The sequence below is a fragment of the Mobula birostris genome, chromosome 2 (genome assembly GCF_030028105.1).
Source record: "Mobula birostris isolate sMobBir1 chromosome 2, sMobBir1.hap1, whole genome shotgun sequence".
NCBI classification, from domain to species: domain Eukaryota; kingdom Metazoa; phylum Chordata; class Chondrichthyes; order Myliobatiformes; family Myliobatidae; genus Mobula; species Mobula birostris.
The window spans coordinates 33,519,856-33,542,795 of NC_092371.1; the positions used below are offsets into that span (position 1 = coordinate 33,519,856).

At 40.9% G+C, this 22,940-nt stretch overlaps 1 protein-coding gene across 3 annotated transcripts in view; it reads right to left on the bottom strand.

The window, feature by feature from the left end:
* znfx1 (zinc finger, NFX1-type containing 1) overlaps positions 1–22,940 on the bottom strand; it is a 51,362-nt gene that overhangs the window by 15,272 nt on the left and 13,150 nt on the right. For all 3 annotated transcript variants that reach the window (XM_072239744.1, XM_072239737.1, XM_072239751.1), the window contains exons 2-10: positions 21,619–21,739; positions 17,231–19,126; positions 13,587–13,718; positions 10,621–10,769; positions 9,818–9,961; positions 8,156–8,273; positions 6,688–6,917; positions 6,215–6,354; positions 4,671–4,825 (exon numbers count right to left, since the gene is read on the bottom strand). In XM_072239744.1, coding sequence (XP_072095845.1) covers positions 4,671–4,825; positions 6,215–6,354; positions 6,688–6,917; positions 8,156–8,273; positions 9,818–9,961; positions 10,621–10,769; positions 13,587–13,718; positions 17,231–19,126; positions 21,619–21,724 — 3,070 coding nt within the window. In that variant the 5' untranslated portion in view covers positions 21,725–21,739. The remainder of the gene's footprint in view (positions 1–4,670; positions 4,826–6,214; positions 6,355–6,687; positions 6,918–8,155; positions 8,274–9,817; positions 9,962–10,620; positions 10,770–13,586; positions 13,719–17,230; positions 19,127–21,618; positions 21,740–22,940) is intronic.

Here is a 22,940-nt window from a genome sequence, read left to right on the forward strand (position 1 = left end):
TATCAACCTCTGCCTTGGCCTCCCAGCCACCTCTGGCAACAAATTCCACAGATTCGCCACTCTCTGGCTAAAGAAATTCCTCCTCACCTCCATTTTAAGAGGACAACCCTCTATTCTGATGCTGTATCATCTGGTCTTAGACTCCCCCACCATAGCAAACAACCTCTTCACATATAATCTACTGAGGGCCAGAGAGTGGCGTCAACTGGAATGGATAACAGGAAAGTCCATTGGGTTCTCCTTTGGTAGCTGTTGAGTACATCAGCAATTACAAAATAAGTAGCAAACAGTAGTGGCAGCGGGAAAGGGGACACTTAAATCCTAATTGAGCAATGAGACAGGCGATGATCATATAGCTAGATTGTGTAATTTCTATAAAATCTTGGAGAACGTGGAGTAGGAGAGAGGTACAGTACAGGAACTGGCCCTTTCACCCACTAAGTCCACAGTGACCATCAACCACCCACTTATTTACACTAATCCAGCTTTATTCCCCCCACATTCCATTATCTCTTCCCAGAGTTTACCACTCACCTACACATTAGGGGTAAATTACAATGTCCAATTACCCTAGTAATCCATGTGAACTTGTTCATAGGAGGAAACCAGAGCACAGAGCAACCAAAGGAAGCCACACAGTCATAAGGACAACATACAAATAACACATAGATAGCACCCAAAGGCAGGATTGAACCTCAGATTCCAGCAATGTGAGGTAGTGGTCCTGTCAGCTGTGCCAATTTGCTGCCCATATCAACCTTCGGGTACCTTGCTACATAGATAAATGAAGATTTTTGTACAATGTGCATCAACCAACTTGATCTTTCAAGAATCATTCGATTCTAGAATCATTCCAAAGGACTGGAAAATTGCAAATTCCACTCCACTTTTAAGAAGGGAAGGGGCTAAGACGGGAAATTATAGGCTAGCTAGCCTGACTTCAGTGTCCAGTAAGATATTGGCGTCCACTATTAAGGATAAGGTTCCGAGGTTGTTGGGGCACATGATACACTGGGCCAAGTCAGCATGGTCTGAAGGGGAAATCTTGTCTGACAAATCTATTGGAATTCTTTGAGGAAATAACAAGCAGGATAGACAAAGGAGAGTCAGTGGATGTTGTTTACTTGGATTTTCTGAAGGCCTTTGACAAGATGCTACACTTGAGGCCGATTAGCAAGAGCCTATGGTGATACCGGAAAGATACTTGCATTGACAGAACACTGGCTGACTGGTAGGAGACAGGGGATAAAGAAGGTCTTCACTGGTTTGCTGCTGGTGACTAGTGGTGTTCCACAGAGGTTAGTGTTGGGACTGCTTCCTTTCACATTATATGTCAATGATTTGGATGATGGACTTGATGGCTGTGTGGCCAAGTTTGTGAATGATACAAAGGTAGCTGATAGTGCTAAGGAAGCATAGAGTCTGCACAAGAAATTAGACAGATTAGAGGACTTGGCACAGAAGTGCAGATGGAATACAGTGAAGTGTATGGTCATACACTTTGGTAGAAGGAATAAATGTGCAGACTATTTTCTAATTGGAGAGTAAATTCAAAAATCAGAGGTGCAAAGGGACTTGGGAGTCATGGAGCAGTATTCACTAATGGTTAACTTACTACAAATACAATTCATTTTAAAAGGCCTCTCATATAAAAGTAAGCATGTAATGCTGAGGCTTTATAAGGTATTGGTCAGAGCACGTCTGGAGTATTGACAGCAGTTCGGGACTCTTATCTGAGAAAAGATGTCATGGTATTGCAGAGGGTCTAGAGGTGGTTCATGAGAATCTCAGGGATAGAAGGGTTTATATATGAGGAGTGTTTGATAACTCTGAGCCTATACTCACTAGACTTTAGAAGAATGAGGGGGGATCTCATTGAAAACTATTGAATATTTAAAGACCTAGTTAGAGTGAACATGGAGAGGATGTTTCCCACAAATGTGGAGTCTAGGACCAGAAGGCACAGCCTCAGAATCCAAGAACATCCCTTTAGAGCAGAGGTGAGGAAGAATTTCCATTGCCAGAGTGTGGTGAATCTGTGGAATTTATTGCCACTGACTACTGTTGAGGCTAAGTCACTGGGTATATTTAAAGTTGAAGCGGATTGGTTTTTGATTAGTAAGGGCATCAAAGGTTATGGGAAGAATGCAGGATTATGGGAGAGAGATAATAAAAATCAGTCATGATGGAACGGAAAGCACACTGATTAGGCTGAATGGCCTTCATAGGCATCCATTAGTCTCGTGAGACCATGGATTTGCGCCTTGGAAGGTTTCCAGGGCGCAGGCCTGGGCAAGGTTGTATGGAAGACCGGCAGTTGCCCATGCTGCAAGTCTCCCCTCTCCATGCCACAGATGTTGTCCAAGGGATGGGCACTAGAACTCATACAGTTTAGCACCAGTGTCGTCGCAGAGCAATGTGTGGTTAAGTGCCTTGCTCAAGGACACAACACACTGCCTCAGCTGAGGCTCGAACTAGCGACCTTCAGGTCACTAGACCAACGCCTTAACCACTTGTCCACGTGCCAACACCATATTAAATGGCCTTAAACCATATTAAAACAAGTTTACATTTCATTTACACATTTATCACAGAGCAGTGGTAAAGTTTTAAATGAACCAGGTTTCAGGCTTTGCTGGTGAGGTTCCAAAAAGAAGCATGTTAACAGTGGATTGGTTAATTAGCTAATTAACAGCAGCCAAAAACAAGAAAGTTGAGCAGCCATTTTTGAGCTGCAGTTACAAGATAGGGCTTCGTAGAAGTGATGAGCTTAGGCTTTGATGTGAGGAGGCTGAGCAAATGGCCCAGGTGTTGAGAGTGAACATGCATCTTTAAAAAGGCTTTGGTGAAGAAGTACAAGTAAAGTTGATTTTGTTGCTGATCCTTGGTACTTGATTTAGTATAGGTAGAATGGTAGTTAGAGCAGTGGAATGCTGTTCTGTAGGATGTGGGAAATCAAGGAATCTCAGTCTCTAATGACATCAGTGTGAAGCTGCATTTCCTGATAGACTGGGTCAAAGAAACGGAGAAAGAGTAGGAACATCTGGGAATTTGAGAACATCATTTATGAGACTTCTATGGAGGTGACCAACCCAAGGTTTAGGCTCCAGATAAATAACTGGTATACCTCTTTGGATACTGTTGACATGGACCAATTGGACTGAAGGCCTGTCTCTGGGCTGTATTACTCTGGGGGAGGGAAGGAGGGGGATATATTTTCAGGTGCCAGCAATAGTATTCAGGTCTCTGGCACAGTAACTACATCAAGCTCGAAAGGAAAAGATGAAGTCAGACAGGTTAACAATGATAAAATATTCAATAGTGAGGGAAGCAGACATGAGATTCGGTGACTGCAGAAGAGATACCAGAATGGTATGTTGCCTCTAAACGCCAAGATTAGGGATGTCTCTGAGTGGCTGTAGAAAATAGCTGAGGGGGAAGAGGAGCAGCTAGAGATCATTGTACGAATGACATAAGTAAAACAAGGATTGGGGTCTTGCAAAATGAGTACGGAGTGAGGTAAGAAGTTAGAAGCATCTTCCTTTGAGGGTAGTGATCTCTATAGTGCCATACGCAAGCCAGGTCAGAATTGGAAGGATAGGCCAGACGTACTTGTGGCTGAGCAGCTGGCCAAAAGGGTGGGGATTCAGGTTCTTGGACCACTGGGATCTCTTCTGGGGTAGAGATAGGCCGAACAAGGTGGATGGGTTGCACTTGAATGGGACAGGGAGCAATATCGTTGTGCTACACAGGAGGGTTTAAACAAATTTGGCAGGGAGCTGGGCCTTTGAAGCAGGTTAAAGCAGTGAACAGTGAAAGCAAATTAGGTAATCAGGATAACTAAGGAGATTGTAAAAGCAGGGAAAGGAATACTCAGTTACAACGCTCATTTCATTGCACAAGGTTTTTTTCATTACAGGTAAGGCGGATGAACACAGCACAAATTGACTCAGGTGTGGGATGTTTATAGTTATAACAGAAATATGACTCAGAGAAAGGAGAACCATCAATTCAATTTTCCCATGCTACAGGTGTGACATAAGTACAGGTAAATGAGGAAAGAGTTCTGCATTATTAATAAGGCAGGATGTAACAGGAATACTTGGGGATGACAATCTGGGGGTCATCCAATGAGGCCACATGGGGAGAACTTCGAAACAAGAGGACGGTCTCTCTGGTGGGATTGTATTATGGACCCCCATAGTCAATGGAACAGAAGACTGAGGAATAAAAGTGCATAGTTTGTTGGAAGTGGGATCACAAGTAAACATGGTAGTGAAAAATGTGTGTTGCCTGCTGTCTTTTATCAGTCAGGACTTTGAGCATAGAAATTAGGACATTATGTTGCATTATACTAAGTTGTTGGCTAGCCTGTGTTTGGAGTATGTATACAGTTTGAATGCTCTTATAGGAAAGGCATGATTAAACTGGAAAGAGTGCAGAAAAGACTTGCAAGAATGCTGCAAGGGCCAGAGGGCCCTGAATAAGAGGGAAAGTTTGGCCAGCCTATGTTTTAATTCCTTGCAACATAGGGCAATGTGGGCTGTATTGCTCTGACTCTGACCCCCAGGTCTCCTGGAGGTTAAAGCCAATTTATATCCAGGTGAGTTTTTAAGTAAGTGCCCAAACTCTATTGACTCACATACTTAATAGACTTAAGGAGACCAAACCTGTGGTTGTCATTCCAACAACTTTAGCTTCCTTCAGGACCCAGAGGTCTTCTTGTAGCCTCAACTCTGTCAGTCTGTCAGCTGCTGTTTGATACAGCTGCTCATGCTGGATTATCCGTCGCCTTATATCCATCTGATATATGGATAACCACAATCTAGAATTTCAAAGTTTTACATTAATTAATCACAGATTCACTAACGTTATGGGAAAAGTTCATAACTATTCCTTTCCAATGTGCCAGGTTTTCAAGTACTGAACCATGGCATGTCAGTCTTTTTCCACTAACTGGTGGCTAATAGCCTTTGCTGACTTTACCCAGGTTCGAACAACCAGAGATCTCAGGAAATGGCTGCATTTTAATCTACAGAGTACCGTTACTGCAATCTTTTGCAGATGACAAGTGGGGATGAAATATTTATTAGTGATGGCAGTATGTGGGGCAATGTGTCCTTTAGCCCAAAAACAGGCCCAAGACAGGCTGTCTCAGGCCTCCAGCGGACTAGTGGATTTGCAGACATTGGGCCTTTGATTTACCCAGCATACTCAGATACTCCAGCATCAGACCTCAACTTCCGTCAAGACTTTCAGGCTTTGGTCATGCTTTCGACCCCAGGATTCACCGATGGCAATGAATAAGGACTCGCACTAAGCCTTGAATTCTGGATTCTCTGATGACTAGGACCCCGAACCCCAGGCCTCAAGCTCCGGTCTTGCTGACTTGCAAACCTAGTGGGTCACCAGCATGGAACTCCAGTCCCAGAATGCACCAATGACTCATTGAACTGGGGCCATGAATCCTCATCCTAGCTGGCTTAATATCCAACCACAGATGTCCTTCTTCATCTGTCTATGCAACTGGCTTTTGAGCACTGAGCTAGATCCTTGCCTGTCCTCTAATTCCACCACATCCCTGTCCCTCAACCCTAACCTAACCCATAACTCCCCGCTCTGTCCCCAAATCCATCCCTAAAAACCAAAAAAAAACAAGTCTAAGACACTGAGAGACTACCTCAAATGATACTGCAAACTAGACGTCCTAATCTTTCTTCTCTCATCTCACTCATTCTGGATCAAGACAGGCCTGATCCTTTCCTCCTCCATCCTCATACTTCCTTGGGCATACTATCCATGCCTTATCGATGGATATTTGAACTGGGAACAGGAAGAGGCCACTCATTTCCTCTGGTGAACTCCATTATTTAATAACATCATGGCTAATGCAACCAAATGATGGTTTCAAGAGCACCAGGGGGTTTATTAACAATGAAAACACAACACACTGGCCAATTTAAACTTGAAACAGAAAATTCAGGCAGCAGCCAGATTGCCAAGAGAAGAAAAGAATTAATTACTGAGATCAGATAAAATGACATTTCATCAGTTGATCAACCTGAAACACAAATACATCCCTCTCTACTGATGATGCTTCATCTACTGAATATTTTCAGCATTTACTCTTTATAATATTCCAGCATCTGCAGCTTATTGTTTTTTTTCCAATGAAAGAGGGAATATTGATAGAGAGCAATGTGCATCCTCTCACCTGTACAGACGCCACCTGTCCTCGAGAGGGAGCAGCCAGATATTGGTAATTTTTTTCTGCTCTGCTGCAGACATAACACCACTCTTCTGCAGTTCCCCTTTTGCTTTCTTTTTCATTTTCTTCTTCTGTGTGCGTTGTTGCTGTTCAAAAGCAAGGACACACCATGCTAAGAGCAGGACTGAGAAGCCATATGAACAAGTTATTTTGAAATACAAGCAACTTGAGTACAGAATAGCTGCTCAAGTGTATATTCTTGTTATGCAGCATCTGCCCAAGACTTTCTATCCATAATGAGCCCAGTATTTGCTGACCCACACTGGTACAGTACAGTACAGAGTACACATGCAGTATACTCTGCTGAATTTGCACTGAACCAAGTAACAGTGCTTGTTACTTACATTAGATTTGACAATTTCAAGCACTTCGAACTTTAATGAAAAGATCTAATTTCAGAACCTCTAGTCTACACTTACTTGCCAGCCTTCTTCTATTTGGTGTGCTGCCTGAGTTCCTTGGTTCAGATTCATTGCTAACAATGTGCTTGCCAGTTCAGCAATATCAGCATCTTCCTTCTTCCTGGTCCTCATTTTTAGCTCATTCCCATCAATCACTCTCTCTGCCTGAATGAGCTCTGCTTCCTCAGGGATATGAATGAGTTCTTCTTCCTCGTCATCTTTATCCTCATCCTCATCTTCCTGGTCATCTTAACACAAAAAAAAGGTTCAGTTCTTTTAAGGACATGAGGAATAGGGCCAGAATAGAGTCCTGTAGTGCTGTAGTTTTCTCTCACTTTAAGAGGTGGTGTCTTACGTAATAATATCACTGTAAGAGGACTTCTTTTGGTTTGTTTGTAATGGAAGTAAACATCTGTGGCTTTTGTTAAGCATGTAAAACAACACACACGTTTTATTCACAAAATTCTACAATATGTTCTATTTTCTCCCTCAGTAATCTCCCTACCTCTCACGCAAGGTTCACTGGCCAGTAGTTACCTCACTTATCACTGCTATCTTCAAATAAAGTAACAATATTAGCTATCTTCCAGTCTTCTGGTTCACGACCTGTGGTAAACAAAGATTCAGGTCTCCTCAGGGTCCCGACAATTTCCCACTTTGCCTCTCACAGCAGATAGATCTCACCAAGCATTGAGGATTTATCCTTCCTGGTGAAATCCATGACATCTAACACCTCCTCCAAAATGCTGAAAAATTCCAGAGTATCAGCCACTCCACCACTTTCCACACTTTTATTCTGGTGAATATAGACAAGAAGTATTAAGTTAGGAACTCACCCACACTCTGGCCCCGCCAGTCTCGCTCTGTAGTCCTGACAACATCCCTATGAATCTTCACTGCCCCCTTTCCAGCTTAATGACATCTTTCCTATTGCTGGAGTCCTGGTGAAGTCTTGGCCCAAAACATTGACTGTTTGTTCCTCCCCATGATGCTGCCTGATCTGCTGAGATCCTCTAGCACTTCATGTGTGTTTCCAATTACTAGGCAACTGGAACTGCACACAATACTTGCATCTCACTAATGCTTTGTACAGCTGCAGCGTAGCGTTTCATCTCCTACACTCAGTGTCCTGACCAATGAAGGCAACTGTGTCAGGCAACTGTTTCACCATCTTGTCTATCAGTGCCACCACTTTCAAGGAACTGTACTTGGTCTCTCTGTTCTTCATTAAGTTCTCTCATAGAAATCTTGCATACCTCAAGAGTTTCACTAATTTTCGGTAGCCTGTATGTCTCCAATTCTATTGAGTTTAATACTACAGGATAATTGCATGTTTTGCCCAGATTTTCAACCAACATTATCACAGCAATTGAGATGGAAACATGAGATTTTCAAAACTTAGGTTCAGAATCATGGAGTAAAATGTTAGTTGTGGCCCAGTAACAACCTAAGAGTTGCAATAAAACACATCTGAATATTTTAGTACCTGCATTTTCCATGTTAAGTGGTGATCTTCCAGGAATTTCAGGTACACCCATGAAGCCAAGACCCAACCACTCTAAGAGTAATGAATGCTTTTGTCCAGGAAATTGATTATCAAAAATCTGCAAAATTAAAACATTTAGTAAAACTTCATGAAAATAAAAAACTTAAAATCTGTGGTAACATCATAACATGGAAAAACTTGGCAGGTCAGCGTGGAAAGAGCTACAGAGTCATTAATTCAAACTGAATACGTTTCATGGCTTAGACACAGAGGATCATAAACACTCAAACTAGTGTTTAAAAATCAGTTAATACAGGAAGAATGTACAACAAAGAACACCTAATGCATTTCAGTTCTGAAACATACTCTAAAGTTCATCAATTATTTAGAGGTCATCTGTATTACAGAAGTTAAAGCTTTCATTACAGTTGATGTTAAGATGTCGTCCATGAAGGAACTAAAATCTGGTAGACAACATCAAAGTCAAATGAGTCAAGGACAGTGGAAGTGGACAAACCATTTGTCTTTGTTCTTGCAATATGGTTGAAGAAATGGAGGTTGCCATTTTGTGAAACTGCTCTGTAACCTCTATTTTGTGAACTGTCTTATGATCTGTTTCTGCTCAGAAACAGATCTATCTTCAAAATGGCTTAAAGCAGACACAGTGATACTCCTGATAATCTGATGAACTAAAAATTATTTCCAAATAAGAAGTTATTTGTGACGCTTCTTTGGTATGATATTACTTGCAGGTTTATGAATAGGGGAATCTGTGTCTGCACCTGAGTAACTTGAGCATAGTACCAGGGTGATTCAGAACCAACAGAAAGAAAGATAAACAATTTGATGCCTGACAATTTGGACTAGAACCAATGGGAAGCTGAAACACATTAGCCAGACAGGCCAGAGCCAACAAGATCATAACGCAGCATTTGAACTGATAAGGAAAGAGTACAAAAATATGGGGCTTCAAAAGCAGCGAGAACTCCAGAAGTCAACTATCATAGCCCATGTTAGGGACTAGGAGAAAAAGGATGAATCTTTTAGCCAATGGGAGATCCCCTATTTTGGTGCTATAGATGGGAGAAGTGGTCTGAGTGAGTATTAAAGGCATCCGTTAGTCTTGCGAGACCATGGATCTGCGCCTGGAAAGTCTTCACTCTCCAGGGCGCAGGCCTCAGCAAGGTTGTATGGAAGACCAGCAGTTGCCCATGCTGCAAGTCTCCCCTCTCCACGACACCAATGTTGTCCAAGGGAAGGGCATTAGGACCCATACAGCTTGGCACCAGTGTCGAGTGAGTATTAGTACAGAGGGAACAGTAGAATTCATGTTTTAAGTTGTTGGTCTGGATTCAACATACTTACATTGATGTTTGTGCGGAGACATTAAAGTGTGAGCTTTGATAAATTAAGAGCTGTGTAATGAATTGTCTAACCTAGACCAGTTAATGATCAGTCAACAAAGGGAAAGCCAAAAACTGTTATATCCGCCCTGATGTCATCTACTGACATCTTGAATAAAAAGGTTTACTAAACTGCTTCGAGTCCATATGATGAACAATCACTTGTTGTGATAAAGCATGATGAAATTTATGGAGCCATTTCTTCAACATACTTCATTGTAACAGGAAAGAAAATCGAGCAATAACTAATAATTCTTACCCATCCACTCTGCAAGCTCTGCCAGTGCACTGGCGAGATGCATTTTTCCAAATACTGTTCATGGAGAATTCCTTGTGTTGTGCACTCCAAGTGTTTTGCTGCAGTGCAAATCTTTTGCTCAGATTCTCTCATCTGGTTTGTTACCTTTAACAATTTAGAATTTAGTTAATAAGTTACTTCATGCAAATGTTGCTAATATTCATTTAAAGATATGGAGACTTAGCAATGCTTTATACACTAAAGAAGATATAATTAAAATAAAAAATACCAATTTGATAGTGGTAATGAAAGAGGGAAAGAAGAGGGGAAAAAGTTAGAGGAAGAGGAAGGTGAAGAGGAGAGAACAGAAGAAAGAAGTAGGTGCCATAAAGTTTTAAAAATGGAAAGAAGAAGTGAAGTTTCCCTCTATCCCCTTTTATCCTCCCCTCCCCTCCCCCTGACACTCAATCTATTGTGTAGAATTTTCTGCTCTCCAGATCAACTGGCACAGGAGTCAAATACTCCATCTTCAGTCCTGGCTCATCTCCTGTCTTCAACCACTACTGATGACCAGGCAGGATACAGATTTGTTGGGGGCAGTAAATGCAACTTAAAGGTCTAATATCGAGGCAATGGACACTAGGACAGTGTGTTGAAGATGGATCTTGTTGTTTAAACAAGAGCGATAGATATACATCAGCTAAAAGAGGCTCAAGAATATCAATATAAAGCTTGTAAATTCTGATTTCTCCAGTAGTATGCACTAATTAATAATTATCTTGCTGGTGGCTAGCTGAGAATCTGAATACATGCTGCATTCTTACTTCAAAATAGGCTCCTCGCAAGTGCTGAGGTAGTTTTTTTCTGAAATCCCTGGCGTTCCGCAGTTCCTTCAAGGTGAATCTTTTCAGTAGTTCGCTGTTACTCCTTCCACCCACTCTGACCAGACCGTTGTGCAAAAATCCATAGATTCCTGACAAAAGAATAGTAAGTTTTATTAGTAACACTGTTTTCTTCAAAATGTAAAAGATTGAGAGGAGATTTGATAGAGGTATACAAAATTATGAGGGATTTAGAAATGAGGGCTTTTTCAACTGAAGTTGGGTGGGACTATAACCAGAGGTCATGGGTTAAAGGTGAAAGGTGTAAAATTAATGGGAATATGAGGGGAAAACTTCTTCACTCAGAGGGTCGTGAGAGTTTGGAATGAGCTACAAATGCAAGTGGTGCATGCGAGCTCAATTTCAACATTAATAGAAGCTTGGATAGGTACATGGATAGTAGGGTATGGAGGGCTATGGTCCCATTGAAGGTGGATGGGAGAAGGCAGTTTAAATAGTTTCAGCATGGACTAGATGGACCAAAGGGCCTGTTTCTGTGCTGTTCTTTGCTATGACTATACAAGTTGATTTGGCTAAGCTTCTCCTCTGTCAGACAGAGCCGGATAAGAGAGAAACCTTTGTCTAACACCCCAATACCATCTTCTCTTAAAAACCTCCTATGCTCTTACTAAAAATCTGGGTTTGCATTCTGTGCCATTTAGTACTTTATTAATGGCACTCCTGTTGGATTTCCCATGGAAAGACAAAGCAATGGTTCTGGTGCTTTCTTTGGATGACTAATACTTTGTTGCTTGTGAAATTCACTTGGAGGAAGAAGGGTACCTCAAAGCAGCAGTAACTCACATTGAGCTAGATCTTAAATAGCCCAACATGCCTTAACCTTCAGCTTAGATCTCCTTGTGTTCTGTGGAAATGAGAGTTCATTGCCTTCACCTGTATAGAAACTTGCACGTAAATGACATCAATACTGTGTCTTATACTCTTTGATATCCATACATCTGAAACCTTTGTGAGTTTATCACAAGGATCCATATCAAATATCTGGAAGTACCTGATTGCGTTTTGCAATTGAGATTTTCTTTAAAAAAAATTATATTCCCTTTGTATGTAAAAAAAACATTGCACAGCATTACAGAATCTCCAAGCAAATATCTTTAGAGAAAGGAAAAGAAAAATAAAACAGAATATTAGTCTAGCTTCTGGATGTTCTTAGAAAACCTTACCAAGAAATATAGTTTCTATCATTTAGTCATTTCAAATAACATTATAGAACAGTAAGTTAGTATTATAAGCACTTGCCTTGCATAATAAAACAGAATTTCTATGCAAATGAAATTTAATGAGTTTAATATCTTAATCACTTGGCCTGCAAGCCTCTTTATAATCTTACAAAATGAAAAATAAGATGGAACCATGCAACTCAATGTTCCAAGCCACATTCAGCACTCATAATATCCTGCAGTAGCAGACATGCTACAAGATTTTAGCCCATAAGACCATCAAGCATAGGAGGAAAATTAAGCTGTTCGGCCCATTAAGTTTATTCAACTGTTCCATCAAAGCTAAATTATTATCCCTCTCAACCCCATTCTTCTGCTTTCTCCCAGTAACATTTAATGCCATTACTACTCAAAAATTTATCAACCTTCATTTTAAATGTGCTCAATAACTTGGTGTCCACAACCACCTGTGGCAATAAATTCCACAAATTCACTGCTCTGTCTCTCCACCTATCTCTGCATCATCCACGAACTTCTCCGGACCCTCTCCAATACCAGCACATCCTTTCTCAGATAAGGGGCCCAGATCTGCTCTCAATACTCCCAAGTGTATACACCAATATGACCAATACTTTATAAAGCCCCAGCATTACATCCTTGCTTTTGTATTCTATTCCTCTTGAAATGAATGCTAACATTGCATCTGCCTTCCTTACCACTGTCTCAACCTGCAAATTAACCTCTAAGAAATCTTGCACAAGGACTCATAAGTCTCTTTGCACTTCTGATTTCTGAATTTGTTCTCCAATTAGAAAAGAGCCTACGCGTTTATTCCTTCTACCAAAGTGCATGACCATACACTTCACTACATTGTATTCCATCTGCTCTTCTTTGCCCATTCTCCTCATCTGTCTTATTCCTTCTACAGACCCCATGCTTCCTCAGCACTACCTGCTCCTCACTTATTTTTGTATCATCTGAAAACTCGGCCACAAAGCCATCAATTCCATCATCCAAATCATTGACATATCATGTGAAAAGAAGCGGTCCCAATGCCATCCCCTGTAGAACTCCACTAGTCACTGACAGCCGATCAGAAATGGCCCACTTTATTCCCACTCTGGCTCCTGCCAGTCAGCCAATCTCCATCCAAGCTAGTATCTTTACAGTAATACCATGGGCTCTTATCTTCTTTAGCAGCCTCAATTGTGGCATCTTATGAAAGAACTTCTGAAAATCCAAGTAAGCAATATCCACTGACTCTCTCTTCTCTACCTTGCCCGTTATTTCCTCAAAGAATTCCAACAGATTTGTCAGAATTGTATCTCAGGCTTATAACCAATAAATCTAATTGCAATATGTGGTAGATTCAGTATTCTTCAACTAATGACTAATTTGAGCCTTGTACATCACTTCTGATAGTGTAGTTGCAACTGATGAATAAAGTACATCATGTACACGATCCACATAAGGATTATTATTCCACACTGCCCATTACAAATATTAAAAAATTAAACTCCAGTACAATCAATCTTTAATATTATAAATCAAGAGACAACAATTAAGGAACTTTAGTAACATCTTCATTACACAGCTATCTAATTTATGTAGGCTCAAAAAAGATAGAAAATTGCTTCAGTTAACAAAATGCAGAGGTAACTATATATAATATTCAGAATTTGAATAAATTTGAAAACAAATTTCAAGCAGAGAAAAACAGAATCTTACCTTCAAGAAACTGGTCAAGAGCATGGTTTGTATAGCACACCACCAAAACTGGAGCCTTCTGCAAATGTGTTTGCCAAATTTGCTCATTATGTAGGAGTGCTTGCACAATTTTTAATCCGACATAAGTTTTTCCTGAAAATGATGAATTAACTGTTATTAACAAAGTTTGAAGAAAACTATCAGATTATCACTGACATGCACATTGCAACATTTATTTGCTTCAAATTTTCCAGAAGCATTATACAAATTGTAAAGCAAAACCATAAGTACACATTGCAAGAATGAATTCAATTTTTTTTTGTAAAGGAAATCTTGGTTAGTCTTCAGATACCAGATTCCTTCAGTTTTTGTTTTCTAGTTAAAAACACACTGGAACAATCATGATTATTGAGGCCATTCACCTCAATAAAAGCTTGGATACTGTTGTGCAACTAGATCTTGCAGACCAGTTATGGGTGAGCAGTGGGCTGAGCACACAGCCCTGGGGAGAGTGGGGGGCACTGGTGATCAGTGTGATGGAGCCAGACATGTTGCTGCCAACACGGGACTGTCTGAGATCTCTCTGTCAAGGGCTCCAAGATCCAGTTACGCAGAGGTGTTCAGACCCAACAACGACAGTTTGTCCACCAGGTTCTGAGGAATACTTGTACTGAACGCCTAACTGAAGCCTTTTAACAGTGTACTGAGGTAAGAGACACCATACTCCAGGCGGAGCAGGACTAAGTATGGGGCTGAGGCTATTGCATTATTGGTGGACCAATTTGAGTATTATGCAAATTAGTAAGTGTCCAATGTAGTGGGAAAGCAGGTTTAATGCATGTCAAGACCAGCTGTTCAAAGCACTTCATTATTATTGAAATCAGTGCCACTGGACGGTAGAGGTTAGGGCAGGTTATCGTCGGCCTCTTGGGCACTGGGATAATGGTGGCAGCCTTGAAGCCTGGAGAGACGGTGGACACGTTAAAGTCATCTGTGAGAACATCTGATAGCCAGGCTGCAGTCTCTCAGCACCCAACCAGGTGTGTTATCAGGCCCTGCCGCTTTGTGTGGGTTGACCCTGACTGGGGTCTGCCTTACATCAGCTATGGCCAGGGTGCTGGCTCCTGTGGGGAGTGGGGGCTTACTCACGAGCATATCGTTAAACCCTGGTTAGAAGACATTCAACCTATCAGGAAGAGAAGCATCACTGTCACTCGTCTGCAGCGTGGTCTTACAGTCCATTATGGTCTGATTGCCCTGCCACCTTCGCAGCATGTCCCTGCTATCACGGAAATGGCTGTAGGTTATGTGTTAGTCCTGTTTCACCTTCCTAATAGTGCAGGAAAATGCACTGCTTGCTGACCTGAGAGCCATCTTATTTCCACACCCCCCCCCCCCATCATCCCGTCCTTTCATCAGTGCCTGGACTTCTGCTGTTAGCCATGGCTTCTCATTGGCCCAAAACATGATGGATTGAATGGCAGTGATGTCCTCACTTCACTGCGCCAATCAGCCAGTCATGGGTCTGGCATGTTTATAAGATGATCATAGGTCGCCACCTCCCTGAACAAGTTCCAATCCATGCTTTCAAAACAATCCTGCAATGCTGAGGTTGCCAAACCCCCATTTCCTTGTGGACTGGTTTGACTTGTTTAAGCAGTGGTCTGTGTGCAAGTATTAACATAACAGATAAGTGATTATAGTAAACAAAGTCGGGGTGGGAGGAGTGCTTGGGGCTGCCTTGTAAGCCCCACAGATGCTGGTGTAAACCATATCTAATGCATTTTCTCCTTTGGCAGCAAAATCCACATTGATAGAATTTGGGTGGGACTGTTTTTAAAACTGGATGATTAAAGTCGCCAGCAACAATGAAGAAACTACATGCAGAGCTTCTCCAGTGTTAGCACAGTGGCGGGGGGGGGGGGGGGGAATCAATGTTTATATCTTTATCTCTATATTGCCACAATAACAATGGCAGTGAACTCCCATAAAGACAGATCTTTCCAAATCCCATATTTGTCTGTTTTACGAGGTCCACCATTTTCCCTCATCTACATACCACTAACAGACTTCACCACACCTCACCAGAATTGATTTCACCCAATATCCCTCTTCTCACCCTGCACACTCCCTTCCACAACAGCCCAAACCTTGAACCTACACTCAGCGGCCACTTTATTAGGAAGCTTGTGGTCTTCTGCTGCTGTAGCCTATCCACTTCAAGATTCTACATGTTGTGCATTCAGGGATGCTCTTCTGCACACTGCTGTTCTCACATGGGTTTATTGGAATTACTGTTGTCTTCCTGTCAGCTTAAACCAGTTTGGCCATTCTCCTCTGACCTCTCTCATTAACAAGGTATTTTCATCCACAGAACTGCTACTCACTAGACTTTTTTTTGTTTTTGCACCATTCCCTGTAAACATTATAAACTATTGTGTGTGAAAATCCCAGATCAGTAGTTTCAGAAATACTCAGACCACCTCATCTGGCACCAACAATCATTCCACAGTCAAAGTCAGATCACATTTCCTCCTGGTTCTGATATTTGGGGAACAAAAACTGAACCTCTTGACCATGTTCGCATGCTTTTATGCATCGAGTTGCTCCACGTGATTGGCTGATTAGTTATTTGCATTAACCAGCACACGTACAGATGTACCTAATAAAGTGGCCACTGAGTGCATATCCATTGCTGCCCCTGGACACTATCCTTGCCACAGACACTCACCATGTTCACTGATCCAATCCCCATGCCCTTAGATACAGCCATTACGCTGCTCTTGCTCATCTTCACTTCACCTTAGACTCACACATTTCCCTATGTGTATTATGGGAAGCTCCAGTCAAAAGTACAATGATTGTGTTCTGCCTTGAGAGGTGATGTTCACTCTGTAAGCAGTTCAATTTGTACGAACATCATTTCCTGTACATAAGCTGCCTTTTACATCATTTCTCGTACAGGTAATTTGGGATTCATTTTGAAGGTCATGGCAGAAAGACAACCATCTCCATCCACCCGTTATTTGCACTTGAAAAGCAATAACGGTGAGTCTTAGGTTCTAGTTAATATTGTAAACTTTTAGTCGCTGTACGTTGAAGGAAGTATTATGTTTATTGCTATTACTCGTAAGCTGTCATTGCGCCACAGGCTCACTCTGATCTACACACCATAGTAATGTTCTGTTGCATGTGTGTATTGCCTTGGTTAACACTGATCGTGAGAATAATCTGTGGTATTTGTATATTCATAACAAGTTTCTGTATTGAATTTAATACATATCTTACTTAACTCTGTCGCTTTTCTAGTTTTTCGTCATTAAAAACCCTGAAGAAAGCTTCCAGCCAGGGTGATTTTTGAGAAGGTGTTTAACTCCCAGGCTAGCTTTGTACATATGCACTGCGAGGGCAATAGAATGATCATTAGATCCCGTCGAAGTCCAGCAGCAGGATTGTGACCATCTCCTGTAAACATCTATGTAAACCAGTATTCTGAAGGAGCTACATGCACAGTAATCTCAAAGCTTCAGTCTCATACAATTCCAGAATAGAGAGCAGGGGAGGGAGAATAAAACAAATAAAAGAAATTTCTTTAAAATATACTTTGCAATTTTGTAAAGCATGCAACACATGAAAATTTTAAAAATGTGTTTCATCAAGTGTACCTGTTCCAGGAGGCCCTTGTATGATGGCCAGTTCCTTAGTCAGTGCCATCTTCAGAGCTTTCATCTGTGACTCATCCAAGTTCAATGCTTCCTTTGACGGCCACGATGTGTTATTGAGAACGATGATTTTGGTGTTCCTCATCAAAATTTGAAATGGGTCTTTGTCCATTTCCTCAGAGCGTTTTGCTTTCTCCTTCATTAGTGGTTCAAGGTCATATTGGCTATTGTAATATAAGTATCTTGGGGCCTGGATATCTGTGTTACATTCTACAATATACTTCTGGAAGGGAATATCCTCCCCTTCTATCTCCTGTAGTCCTTCAAGAACATGGCGGTAGGCTTCAAAATATGCTGTTGTTTCCACCATCAAAAAACAATCTGAAGGTTCTACTTCAGCTAGCAGGGGCCGGCTTCGTGCATTGAAGGACAGATAGACAATACCTTCTTTGAGTTTCTTAGGATCCCTATCTGACACAGTTGCAAAAAGTAATGTCTCAAAGTTGTCCTTTGACATACACACAAGTGAACCATACAGCAAACGCTTTGAATTTTGCCACCGGACAAACCTCAAGGGCTGCATGTCAAACTGAACTTTATACCCAACACCACTAGCCGTGCACAGGGGGACTAAGATGCGGGTATTGAAATATACTCTGATGTCATCAAATACTTTCCTCCTCAGGCCTTTGCCATCATAATTATGAAGCAAGTCTAAGATACCTTCTCTCAAAGGTCTCACAAAGTCTTCTCTCAGAAGACGAAAATGGGTGTCAAGGTACACTTCAGCATTTGTATATTTTTCAGTAATTAGATTAGGTCGCAGAAATGGCTTCTCTTCAAGATGCATCTCATTGTAAGTAGGATAGATGGTCATTCTTCTGTAGTTGTCTTCAGGATTTGTTTCCTTATTGTCTAGCAACATAAGGGTGTCATTTTTGAGAGTTCCATCTCGCTTTCTCTGCTGTAAGTGTTGAATTATATTTTTTATCTTTTCCATACTATTTTCAATCTCTTCACCAATTGAAACCCCAGCAGCCCGTAGTGTATTCACCGTAGGGTCCAATACCAAAATTACCATAGACACCTCTTGAACTGAACTGGCTGGAAAGATGCTTATTAATTCCTGAAGCAAGAACAAAATTCTTTCAATATGTTCAGGGTACTGCTCTCTACGGACAGGCACCGAATCTGTACTCATCTGAACCACATAATGAGGCAATCGAACCTTCAGAAATTGAGAGTCCTTTACCATGCCCAAGAGATGTTGAATGCTCTGACGATCAGTCTTAGACTGACAAGCCTTATGCAAAACTTTACAAATGAGTTGGATAAAACCTATGTCTAGTTGTTTATTTAATACGTCTTTCAGGCCAGAACTGCAAGCTAATGTTATAACAATTTCAGATGGCTCTTTATCCAGAAGGTTCTCCAGTGCTTTATAACCTAACTTTCTCACACTGTGTTCTTTGTCCTTTGTGTGTACTTTGTGAGATCTCCTTTCCTGATGGTGCAAATTATCCTGCGTTTCAGCCTGTCTTCCTCTGCCTCCCTCAGGAAAGTCATTCCTTCTCCATGGTTCATGTCTATGTTCATTGTGCTGGTCCCTCTTAACCTGCTGGAGGCCTTGACAATTGCCCTGAACGCTGGGGGCTCTACCAGCTGTGTTCCGATTCGCCCTGGGACCATTTTGCCTCCCATCTGCATTCCTGGGATTGTGATTAAAGTTACGATCTTGGTTCCTTTCTCCAAAATCTTTGGTTAGGAGCAACTCTCCTGGCCTAGGTGTTGAAAGTGCTCTCCTGGGATGTGGTGCACCTTTTCTGTCTGGTGCTCCTGTGGCATTTCTCTGGTTCCTGTTATGATGATATCCTTGTGGTAAAGCTCTTTCTGCAGAGGCTAAAAACATTGAAAAGGAAAACACATTCTAAATTTCAGTCAAATTGTGTATTACCACATGCTTTCAAAAGCACTTTTATCCTTTCTATTAATTGTAAATTTAATGAGCTCCAAAATTCCATGCAATGGTTTGCTATTCAGGACAATGCCTGTTCTTCAGTTCGAGAGGACCACAGCAGACAATGCAACCTTAGTTTTTTATTATTATTATTTTAAATATAATTAATTGGGCATTATAAAAGTCACTTGAAACAACCAACTATCCTACAACTAATATTGCATTTACCATCAAAGTGCTGTTCTCAAAATTATTGCATAATATAGTATCTTTCTTGGATTTAAATTGCATTCTAGTTTTAAAAAGTTGAAATTCACCAGCTAGTTATATTGCAGTTTCTTATCTACAGTTTGGTTTATTGGCTGTGTATTTAATAACTATCTGAACGCCACTTTGAAAACAGGCTGTGTTTCCTGGCTGAGAGAAAATATAAAATCACAGAGATTACATGTGTGTTGGATCTCCCACATTGCATCATAGCCAGTGACCTCCTTTGATAGTATGCTGACTGTCTTTGGGTGGGTAAATACAGGAGCTATTTTGTGTGCTATAGTCCCATAATCAAAAGGATGAAATGACAAGTGAATGAAAATATATTTTTTAAAAACTGCAAGTGCTGGAAATATGAAACTTAAATACAAGCTAGTTGGATAGAGTCAAAGAATCAAAACATTGATTGTTTCTGTTTGCACAAATGTTACCTTACCTGTTGAAATTTGCCAGCATTTTTTAGTTTTGTTGGAAATGAAAAGAAAATTTATTTCTGTGTGCGTTGGTCAGGACACAAGAAGAACCTCTTTACTCTCAGTGCTACAAGATCATTAGGAGTCTGCTGAACTCCCATTACTGGCTAGAATCAATGCCGCGGTCCAGTCTTCATATGTTACACCCTGAACACTTACCTCAGCTGTTAGGTGGACTCCAGAAGAGGAGAAAGTGGAAACAAGAATCAAGGCATGCACCAAGATCAGAAATTGTCCCTCAAGGCCATGTGAATATTTACAAAAATCATGTGAATCAAATGCAGTCTTCTGCCTTTTCTCAGATCCATTACATTAATAATCATTGCAACTCAGATCTTCTGGGACTCTACAACTAATGCATATTTTACATGGTCATCATTGTTTTATTGCTAATAGTTTATAGGTTCTAATCCATATTGTGATAATGTAGCAAGAAAGATATTTTAATGGATGGTTTTACAAATTCAAGCTCAATCTAATACTGCAGGGCTCTATTCAGAATCAAACCTGCCAATCTCATTTACAATCCAGAGAGTAAAGGTCAACAGTGAAAGAATGGAAAATTTAAGACAAACATGAGAAAGTAATGCAAAAAAAAAGTAAAGTCAAAGCAAGAAGTAGATGAAAACTGGTTAGGTGTAAGAGGAATAAATACTAATGCTTCCTCTTTGGGGAAAGAAAGAGAACAATCAACACTGACTCAGGTTTCCCTTGTCCTGAAATATCTGCATTATTCAAGAAGTTGAACACAACAATATTTAGCTGAACCTTGTACCTTGAAAATACATTGTGAAATTAAATACCGTGATGCAGTACTCTAATGAGGTTGGTTCCCTATCTTGGTTGTTACTAGAGGCGGCATTACGCACGAGGTCTTTTTATTGGATGCAAGAATTCAAAGTTAAGTTGCAAAATATCATCTAGAAACAGTATAACCAGAACTAGGACCCCAAGTGTAGGACAGTCAATGACTGAAACCTATCCCTCCACGCCACAGGATTCTGGGAGATCTTCTCCATTTGTATGTCCAATTGGAATAACCTCAAACTCTCATTATGCTCAAAATCTATCTATCAATATGATGAAAATGCTACGCCTGAGAATCTCTAATATAAAGAATTCTGGAGGCTTATAACTCTTGGTGAAGAAATTGTTCCTCATCTCAGCTGTAAATGTCAAACCCTTATGCTTCAGCCTAACTGTTGACACTTTGTCCACTGGAAACAGACTCTTAGTAGGAATCCTTTCATCTTTCGTTCTTCTAATGTTCTTGTGTGACCACCCTATAACCACAAGAATGGAGGAGATGAAAACAATGTACCCTTAGATCATTGGCCTCCAAACCTAGCAGCAGGATCACCATGGCCCAGCGGTTCTAAGACTAACTTTCTCCACACTGTATATATCAATCCCAATCTAATCCTGCTGTCTTCCTGAGGTCCTGTATCACTCCCAAGCTGATCCTCCTATTCCAGGATCTCACCATTCCTCTCTATCAATCCAGCTTCAAGCAGCAATCATTAAGGCTTGGAAGCAGGTCACTTACCTGCCTTTCTACCTTGGTAAATGGTGAATACTTCAGAAAGGCATAAAGAGAGGAAGAAGAAAAGAACATTGTAAAAGACAAAGAAAACTAGATCTAAAATACAGACTTAAAGAACTGTCAGTAATCTTCCAAAACAAACTCTTACCATCCCCTCTTCTAGGATTTCGTCTTGACTGCTCTGCTGTAGCTGTTCTTCTGAATGGATTCTCCACTTCACCTTCTCGGTCCCTCAACCTGTAGCCTGGATCCATTCGAAATGGCTTGCTCTGTGAAGGACATCAAGCCATTACATGTCATTTACTTTACCAGCAACAAATAGAGCTTTCCAAGAAAACCTGGTGCAACCTGGTTTAAGGTCTAAAAAGCAGCAAAAAAAAAGTTTCATAATGCTTCCCATATTTTTTTCTTGTCTTCAGTCCTTGAAGTTTGTTCAAGCAACAGTTGTTAGCAAAACCTAGATTACAAGTCATCGCAATCAATTTGATTGAATGAGTACCAGAGGCAAATCCAGCTCGGGTCTCTACCCAAATTATGTGCACATAGTCATCCAACAGATCTCAAAGGACACTTACTAACAATTGAAAACATGCCCAAGTTCTCTGCTCTCTCCAAACGTAACAGTGTCAGCAATGAACTGAATTCCCCAGGCAATGAATCCTAGGAAAATTAGATGTTCTGTTACTCAACGTGTTAACCATTTTAACAGTGAAAAGTTTAGAAGCTGGGATTCCACAAGGATGGTCTGTGAAAATAACAAAATCCATAATTTGTTTGAAATATCTTATGATTTGGTATTTCAATGATGACTCTAGATCCATGGATTTGATTAAAATTACGAGGGGTGATTGATAAGTTCGTGGCCTAAGGTAGGAGTCAATTTTAGAAAACCTAGCACATTTATTTTTCAACATTTTCCCCTCCTACATTTACACACTTAGTCCAGCAGTTGTGGAGCATACGGATCCCTTCTTTGTAGAAGTCGGCATGTTGGACTTCCAGAAAGTGGTCCACAGCAGGGTGATTGATAAGTTTGAGGCCTAAAGTAGAAGGAGATGAGTTATTAACTTCAAACTTTCTGCATAATCACTCAAAGAGTTGAACTGCACATGCATGTAACGAGAGCTGTATAACTCATCTCCTACCTTAGGCCACGAACTCATCAATCACCCCCGCAGTGGAGCACTTTCTGGAGGTCCAAGACGCCAACTTCTACAAAGAAGAGATCCGTATGCTCCACGCTGGATTAAGTGTGTAAATGTAAGAGGGGACTATGTTGAAAAATAAATGGGCTAGTTTTTCTAAAGTTGGCTCCTTCTACCTTAGGCCACGAACTTATCAATCACCCCCCCCCCCGGTTTCTGTTTATATTTATATAAGTTTGATTATTGATGCTTACGCATGTGACCATTCTAGTACTTGTTGATTGCTTATGGCTGTTTGCAATATTGTCTTGTAAATTGCTGGTTG